At 39.1% G+C, this 9,337-nt stretch overlaps 1 protein-coding gene across 1 annotated transcript; it reads right to left on the bottom strand.

The window, feature by feature from the left end:
• Positions 1–2,398: 2,398 nt before the first annotated feature.
• RFC3 (Translation elongation factor EF1B/ribosomal protein S6 family protein) lies at positions 2,399–9,040 on the bottom strand. Its single transcript, XM_089982552.1, has 5 exons — positions 8,731–9,040; positions 7,256–7,310; positions 7,032–7,088; positions 5,402–5,479; positions 2,399–2,972 (listed from the first exon to the last, which is right to left on the bottom strand). The coding sequence occupies exons 1-5, from the start codon at positions 8,980–8,982 to the stop codon at positions 2,548–2,550; spliced, it is 867 nt and encodes a 288-aa protein (XP_089838678.1). The 5' UTR covers positions 8,983–9,040; the 3' UTR covers positions 2,399–2,547.
• Positions 9,041–9,337: the final 297 nt, after the last annotated feature.

Raw genomic sequence — 9,337 nt, 5'->3', positions numbered from 1 at the left:
ACTGGTTCTCTCACCAGGGTCTTCTTCAAGCCATCGAAGGCATCTTGGCAGACTTTTGTTCAGAGCCATACCCGATTATTTTTTAGCAAATTCATGAGGGGCGCAACAATGAGGGAGTAACCTTTGATGAATCATCGATAATAGTTGGCCAAGCTAAGAAATGATCACAACTCTGGCACCTTGGTCGACGAATTCCATTCTTTGATGGCTCTTATCTTTTGCCCGTCCATGCGTAGTAAACCAAACCCCACGACGTGACCAAGGAAGCTGATATCTTCTTGGCTGAAGAGACACTTTTCTTGCTTGACATAAATGTCATTCTCTTTCAACACTTGAAACACTGTTCGCAAGTGCCCAACATGTTCCTCTATGCTGCTGCTATAAATCACGATATCGTCGAGATAGACTACCACGAACTTGTCTAAGTAAGGGTAGAAGATTTTGTTCATCAACATCATGAATGTGACCAACGCATTAGTCAACTCGAATGACATCACTAAAAATTTATAGGAACCATAGCGAGTGACACAAGTCATTTTAGACTCATCGCCATCAACAATCCTCACTTGCCAGTAACTCGATCGCAAATCTAACTTTGAAAAGATACGAACACTGCTTAGCTGGTCGAACAAGTTTGTTATTAGTGGTAATGGATACTTGTTCTTTACTGTGACCTTATTCAATGCACGGTAATCTACACATAGCTGTTTGGAACCATCATGCTTCACCTGAAACAGCACAGGGGCACCAAAAGGTATTTTAGAATGACGAATAATGCCTGCCTCCAACAACTTGTTCAGCTGTCTACGTAGCTCCTTCAATTCAGTTGACCGCATGCGATAAGGGATCACAGCAGGGGGCTTTACTCCGGGGGGTCAACTATATCTTGTGGTCGACCTCGCGTCTCAGCGACAGACGCTTCGACAGTTCTAGGGGCATCACTCTCAAAATTCAACCAATAGTAGGGCAAGTCGATGGCACTGCTGTTTCCACCTTCCCTTCTTCGGTGTGCACGATAACTAAGAATGTCTGCTATCTTCGCTTGACACCCTTCTTCAATTGCATAGCAGATAACATTGAAGACATACTCCAAGAGTAAGGCACTGCACTGTGTGTGAAGAGTTTGACCCCATGATTGTTAACAAATTAAACTTCGACATCATTATCATATTCTGGTTGCAAAAAAACTCCATGCCTAAAATCATTTTGTAGTCGTCTAGGGACACCACTGAGAAGTTGGCTTTACCTACCTAACTCCTAATTTGGATAACCACGTCCCTTGCTTCACCAAAGATTGACTTGCCCTCAAAGTTCACAATTTTGATGATCCTCTGCTTTGGCCTGGGGTTCAAGACCAATTGCTCTGCCTCTTCTCACGAGATGAAGTTATGCGTGACCCCATAGTCTATCATTGCCGTAATAGACTTTTTATTCGCAATGACTTCTAGATATATGAGTTCTTTGCTAATCGACATGCTCTTTGCTGTGAAGCTTCTAACTGCATTGATCGTCTGCATAGCGCCCATCCTGGGCTACACAACCTCGGCGTCACTACTCTCTGCCTGCACTGCATTGGCCTGTTTGTCGTTTCTTACTAGGCACTTTGGACATTGCCTAATGATATATCTATCACCACAGAACCAACAAGTTGCAACCAGCCCTCTGTTGTCGTTATTGTTGTGCTTTTTATAATTTTGTCTCTTGTCATAATGGTGTTGGATCGATGCCTCACATTTATTATCGCGTCAATCTTTCTTCTTGCCTCCGTGGTTCAACTTCTTCCAAACCTTTGTCGATGGAGTGAAGGACTTGCGTTATGTATCCACTAGTTGCTCGATCATCATACGCCCTTTGTACTCTCAACTATCAAAGCTTTTATAGTGGTAATTGAGCGATCGAAAGGCTCCGAGGCTAGGACCCTCGCCCAAAGAGCCTATATTGGGTGTCGACTTGCAAAGGGGGTTGATGCTCGCAACAATCGAACCCTGACTGCCTGTCTGACAGCCAAGGCCCAACCCCACTACGCCAACCCCCTTGAGGCACAGTGCAAACGGATTGGTTATGAAAACATGGAAAATGTTATGTCCTGCGAGTGCAAGATGAGAGATCACGTGAACACAAGCATGTGCACGCATGAGTGTGAGCCTATGTTGGGCATCGACTTGCAAAGGGGGTGACGCTTGCTGGAATTAAACCCTGACTGCCCATCTGAAAGACAAGGCCCAACCCCACTACACCAACTCCCTTGAGGCACACTGCAAACAGACATGCTATGAAAACAAGGTTATGTCCAGAGAGTGCGAGACGAGAGATCTGTGCACGTGCGCACACACAAGCATGTGGGCACATGCACACCCACGCACACACACACACACACACAAACAAACAAACTGTTACATGAATACAGCAGCACCAAAAAATCTTTTACTAGTTTCCCATGCAAAATTACAAACTGCATTTCTCCATGTCTATCTTACTGTGTTGAGATTACTCCGAATGTCCTTTTCCAAGCCGCAATAGAAGAACATACAAGCAAGAAAGAAACTACTACCTTGCTATCTTCTCTGGCCTTGAACTTCTTTTTGATCCACCTTTTGTGATTTCCAACTCTTTCCACTCTCCATCAACACCTTCATCTTCCCCCTCCTCAACATAGGTGACCATTTCCAACTCACCCTCATCACCATCATAATCACCTTCATCATCCTCCAAACCGTCTGAGTGCAGGGTGTGAAACTCCAGAGGCGGCGGGCAATCTTCGGTGATCCCCTTGTCTCTCTTGATCACAAGATGCCGGATAACCCTTTCATCTTTGTCCAACAAGCTCTTGAAATCGTTTATCCATTTGGCTTCCAACTCAAAGTTCATTACGATGTAATTCGCATGCTTAGCCTTCTTTATTTTGTATGCCAGTCTTCGAAGTCCCCAGTTTTGGAGCCTCCACACCTTGCCATTTTTCTCCTTTGCGAAATCTGCAGAACATGAGTGAGAACAAATCAACACTACCAAAGAATGAAGCTGTCAAACAAAACATTCAAGAAATGCTAGCCGACTGATCAGGTTGTTATCGACAAAACAAAACATCCGGTTATTATACATAAAGAATTCTACATCTGAAACATCAAATTTTAAAGCATTTCTGGTTAGCTGTTAGCAAGCTGAAGAAAAGTGTGAGGCAGCCAAAGCAATTATGCGTCAAAGGAACATGTTAACAAGATCATAAGATTGAAATTCAAATATGTAAATGTGGAACTCATAAAAACAATTTTCAGGAACTCGTGAAAAAACATTTTTCTTCATATTGTACGCATGTCAGACCCTGAAACTTTCAATTTTTTTAAAGGAAAATCAAATGAGTGCACCAGCACATTGCCTACAAGGTCAAATTAATTACCAGCATCTATAAATCGATCCCTTAAACAATGAATAGTTACAACTTTTACATTTTTAACAAATGAGCAAAAGAAAAGAATTGAAACAACAGAAACATGGACTCGCCGAAAATGTCAAACAATATTACAACCATGGGGTGACTTGTCAATTACAATATATGTGGGAATATGAATATGTGCTTAGCATAGAAGGCGAATGACGATCAATCTTTGTTAACTTGCAACAGAGAGCATGTTGAATTATAATCAGTGTCAATCAAAATAAAATTTATGATCAGATGAATTGTATCATTAAGAACTAATTATGAAACGTGGAAGAGGTCAAAATTAAAACGTTACCAAGGTAAACACATTTCATGCAGAACTTAGTATCTATGCAGACCCTACTAAAAGAAAAATAAGTTATTCATGTATGAACTTTTAACTCAAAAAAAAAAGTGTTGTGTGGGAGGGTGTGGGAAAATTATGAAATCCTAGCCAGAATAAAACAAAACTGCAAGAAGGAAAAGGTTGAATATTCCACTAAACACTACTAAGCACGGAAAGTTCACTTCATACATACACACAAGCTGAATTGAAAATTTTGAATAACCACACAGTTGAATTTATTGAAAAAAAAATCGCAGAAGCTTTATAAAATAAAATAAAAAGAAAAGAAAAAACAACTTATTTTTTGGTAAAATTTTTAACAGAAAAGCATATGTTAATGAAAGCCTAAATATGAGAAAAAATAATATTGCAAAAAATCCAAACTTTTTTGCATAAAAATTCAAATAAGTGCAGGAAATATGCATTTTCCTTTCCAAAAACTGGGTACGTAATCCTAGGAACTTGAAAGCATGAGGTGACCTGATATTATTTTGGCCTGGTACATTTTCTGTTAATGGAGGCGGCTTGTCATAATGTTTGCTTTGATGGGCTTGCCAGTATAACAATTTGGTCCAGCAACATCTGGCCATCAGTTTCCACATAAAGACATGACAGCTTTCTGCATCCAACATGCTAATTTGATTGTGGCAAAGCAAATAAAGCACACTTTCCAATTTTCCTTTCTAATCATTAAAATAAGGTGCTGTTTGGGAGCTGGTTCTGGGACAGATTCGGTGCCTCTCATCTCCTGTTTTTTATTGCGAGGCAATGAGGAAATTGTTGACGACTCCATCCTCATTTCCCAACTCCCTTCAGACACACATTTGTTGATGCCACCATGTCCACCAACCTGCCATTACTCAACAGACCGTCTTCCTGCAAGGTCACTATTACTCCTCTATTTCATTTTACAAAGTAATCCAGCAAGCTGAAGGAGTGCAGAAGGGAGAGAAGTCATTGCTAAGGTATGACGATCTTGAACCCTACCCTTGCTTCTTTTTCCTGACTGTTCTTCTTTGTCCCAAGCTCCATTTTCCCCTTGTCTTCATCCCTGACCTTGTTTTTCTTACCCTTCCTCTTTAATGTATTTTGGTTGAGTCAAATTTGATCCTGTTGGAGTCGATTCAGCCATTGCCAGCGCATGCCGTCTAAATCCTAGCCCTCTTTTTATTCCATATCTTAGTCTAAAACATGCCTCTCTTTTTTGGTCATTCGGTTAGTTGTATGATCTTTTTTTGCTTTTGGTGTTGGCTTCTGATGTACGTTTTTGGCATCTTGCAGAATTTCGATTCATCATTCACAATTAGATGCCCTTTTTATTCAGATTTTGGTTGTTTGGGAGCTGGTTGTTGGCAAGGAGATGCCAACTCCAGCAGTTGGCCCCCAAACAGTTAAAGGGATTTGGCATATCCCATGTCTTTGAAATACTGGGTTTGCCAAATCCAGGATTTGGCATATCCAGCCTCAAAACCGGCTCCCAAACAAAGCCTAAAATGGAAATTTTCTAGTCAAGGAAAAGCATACTTTTGAAAGAAAGAACATAGAAGACAGGAACTCCAAGATTCTCAAAATCAGCATTGTGTAAGGAAATAAGCTAATTGAAAATGTTGTTCAATAAAAATCAGCATGTTTGTGCGCACCTTGAAATTTTGAAACAACAGTCTCAACCTCGTCGATTCGGTCTTCATGAATTAAATATACCACCTCGTAATGGCGAGCTGCATGGAAACAAAATAGAAAAGTTAACCACCAAATCATCCATTCCAAAAAGAACAGATTCCTAATATGCTAATTTGATGTCAACTTTAACTTGCATCTGACTTCTTAAGAAGATGCATGATTTTAAGCATATGTATTTTCCTACAGAATTTATTTATAAGCAACAAGTATAAAAAGAAATACAAAGGCCATTATCTGAATACAACACAACCAGATGTGTCTAAATGTCATCTGAATATTCATTAAAACCTTATATTAATATCAGAGATGCGACAAAACCAAACCCAATCCATTTTGCACCAAACTTTCCTTCTTCATCAAATCTAATTTAACATGAAGTATATATATAAATCACATTAAAGACACCCAAAAAGATCAATGTCTCTTCCTCATAGCAAACTGCTCAAATTTGTTTTCCATGACTACTCTAGGAAATACTGAGTTTTGATATTTTCCATCAGATAGCATAGTTTTTTTTCCTATTCTCTCTTAAACCAGACAATAAAAAATACTCTCCAGAAGATGCCTTAATTGAAAGCATCAGACATCTCCCATTTCCTGCACGATTACAGCCACTCAGATGGCCATGATCCCGTGATCACCAACTAAATTGAAATGAACAAAGATCTGAAAATAGGCAGAATTCCAATTCAAATTCCAATAAAGCACTTCAGTGGAGCAAGTTCAATGGCCAATTGCACATCTCACATCTATCTGGATAAGATAAAGTTTTGCATGTATATAGATGATTGTCATGCCAGAACTTGGAGTGAACTATCCTAGAACCTACTCACAAGTTTCAAATGCAAGATATTATCTCAAGAAATGAAGCAAAATGCAGCTTCACTGTAACTTGAATATAACAGTAATATTTTCTTTTTCAGCAGAAACCCTTGATTCATTATATAAACATGACAGACCCACTACATTAGTTAGATTGTTGATGTTAATCATCTTATATTACTGAACTGATGCAACCACCAATACGTCACCTAAATATGATGTCCAACTTGGGTTATACATCAATGCCTACGAAAAAAACTTATTTTCAAAATGGAATTTGATAAGTCTGATCCACTATGCGTACCTTGCTACAAGTGTTTAACTTATCCTCTTGATTGATGAATCAGGGTGGCTTTTTATAATGAAAATGCAGTAACTCACCACCAAATGAAATATCAAACAAACAGGCTGACGAAAACAAGCTTCAGGATGTTGGCAAACAGTATCAAAATTATTAGGCCTGTAATATGATACCAAGAACTTCGGAATCACTGCTGGGGCTTACACGAACTGGTTTTATAATGAACAAGCATTTCAAAATAAAAATTAACCACACTAGTTTCAACATTTCTATTACCAAACCATACAAAGATTTAACAGTTCATCTATCACTCAATTCATCAGTAAGTGATGTGACCAGACGCTGAAGAAACCGAAAAAACACTTCAAATACCTCTAAAAGAAAACAGATACCAAAAAGCATTGGAGAGGTCATCACAAAAATAGTAGACTTAGAAGAAGATAGAAGTGTCTAATAGGTATACTTACTTCTCTCCTGATTCAGATGACTCTCCATTTTAAGGTTCATGAACTCAAAAAGGCGCTCTGAAAAAAAAAATAGGACTGATGTCATAAAAAAAATGCAATCACAATATACCACTTGCTGAATTACAAAGAAATGATGTTGGAGAATTCTGAATCTCATCAGAATGAAAATTATGAAATGCTCATTATGCATATATAAAAGAAAGAAATTTGATAGCAACTTCTACCTTCTTCTGCATCTGCAAATTCAGGAAGAAGTCTACCATCCTCTTGCACTTTCTTCTGCACAGAGAATGAACCAAATGTCAGGTCTACTGTCAGTTTCACACAGAAAAACCAAAAAAAAAAGAAGATGAACAGATGTAAAAAAAAAGGAAACTGATTAGATACTTTAAATATTAAATTGTTTTCTCAGAATAATAGTAGAATAAAAATAATAAGAAAATTCTAATTACACTATATAGAACAAAATGCAGATGGGAAGATATAACAGAACATGGACAGCATTGGCTCTATGTTCATTGTTGGGCTGTGAGGTCCAAAATTTTCTGCCTTATAAGAGCAGGCTTAGTAAGTGAGAGAAGATACTGGCATTGGACGATGCACCATCAACACACCCTGGCCTCCTCTTCCCTAGTTGCCTCACATGCCTTTCTAACAAATGCAGCATTACCATCGAACAACAATGTTCACTCATTGTAGGAAACTAAGAAGTAAACTTCATGGGTGAACCATAAAATTCAGAAATACATCAAGCACTTGTGAATGGTTCATCAGCTTCTCCACAGTCCGCACCTCAAGAAAGTTGCAAGCTGAACGTAGAAATTATGACCCAGCTTTCTCAACATCAAATGAAGGGATATAATTGTACAAACAAACACAAGCCTCAAAATGCATATATAACTAGAAATCTATCCTCTCGAAAAGCATAGAACCCAAAGTGGGAAGATGCCAACCTCTTCAAGGGTCTGTTAGGGAGGGATGTATCCAGAAACTGGCTTAAGCTATCACTTAAGGAACTCTCTATCAATATCAACTCTACTGTTCAAATATTTATTCCTTGGGTGCATTGAAGACTGATTACCAGAAAAAAGGAACGCAATTACTTAGAGGTACACGTGAAATGCACTTCTCTAATAGCATGGTTAATAAGACACCAAAGGGTAAGGGCCGATTGAAGTGGCTGGCCTTAGGAGAGTCAATTTTCTCACATTCAATTTTACATATATGAGTTTTCTCTTAATTTGACCACTTAATTCGCACTAACCAACTCGCTTAATACCAAAAAAAAAAAACTGGAAAAAGAAGCAAAAAATTCAACAAATTGGCCACACCTTCAAGCCCCAATTGGTGAAAAGAAAAAACATAACAGAACCCCACAAAAGCACATAAAAAAGCAAGTCCCCGCATATGTGTTGAAGCTCAATAACTGATTAAAAAAGAAAAAAAAGAGGAAAAACTTTAAGCAAACAAAAAGAATAAGATAACTACCCACAAAAAAGGGAAAAAAAAAACAACAAAATCAAATTCGGCATGTCATAAAACCCTTAATATTGAAGAACAAAGAAAGAAACACAGAAACCCACTAAGGCAAAAACATGGGTATATTCAGAAAACCGCAGAAAATCCCAAGTAAGAAACATACAATAGACACCAAGTAGGAAAAACCAAACCAATTGGACGTAAGAAAACGGTATCTTACGGGCTTCAGCAAGACAGATTCTGGGAAAAGTCCGGTCTCTTCTGGCTTCACCACGAAGCTGTGAGAATCAACCTTCTTCTTCCTCGCTCCCGCGGCGACCCACCTCCTCCGCCTCGCCCCCTCGCTCCGCGTGCCCGTGGAACAGAAGCAGTGAAGGGAAACCAACAAGCCGGAAGAATTCTTTCTCCCATCGGAAATCCTTCTGAAGATGGGATTGTTAGAGACGAAGGAGGCCGTTCTCGCGGCCTCCATATTCAGAGCGACTGCTCCTTCAGGGGAGCACAGGGTCGGGTGAGGCTGCTTTGCTTTCAGAAGGGGAGGCTCTGTTGATATTCTTTCTTTTAAACCGGATAGGGCTGTTCGGGTCTAAGGAACTGGATCAATATTTATTGGTTTACAGTAGTACCGTAATCTGAGAACCGACCCGAATCCTTTTAGAAGGATTCGGTATATAAATCGGATTCGATTGATAATCCGATCAGGATTCAATATTGAGTATTGCACCCGGAGTCCGAGTTTGATCCGACTAAATCCAAATGTGAATAAGTGGAAAATGTCAGATTTTAAGTTAGTTAGATCCGGGTTTGGCTATGATTGATTCAACCCA

This window comes from Nuphar pumila, chromosome 12 (assembly GCF_984573655.1).
Source record: "Nuphar pumila chromosome 12, dmNupPumi1.hap1.1, whole genome shotgun sequence".
Taxonomy (NCBI): Eukaryota; Viridiplantae; Streptophyta; class Magnoliopsida; order Nymphaeales; family Nymphaeaceae; genus Nuphar; species Nuphar pumila.
This window is presented reverse-complemented; position numbering and strand designations above follow the sequence as displayed.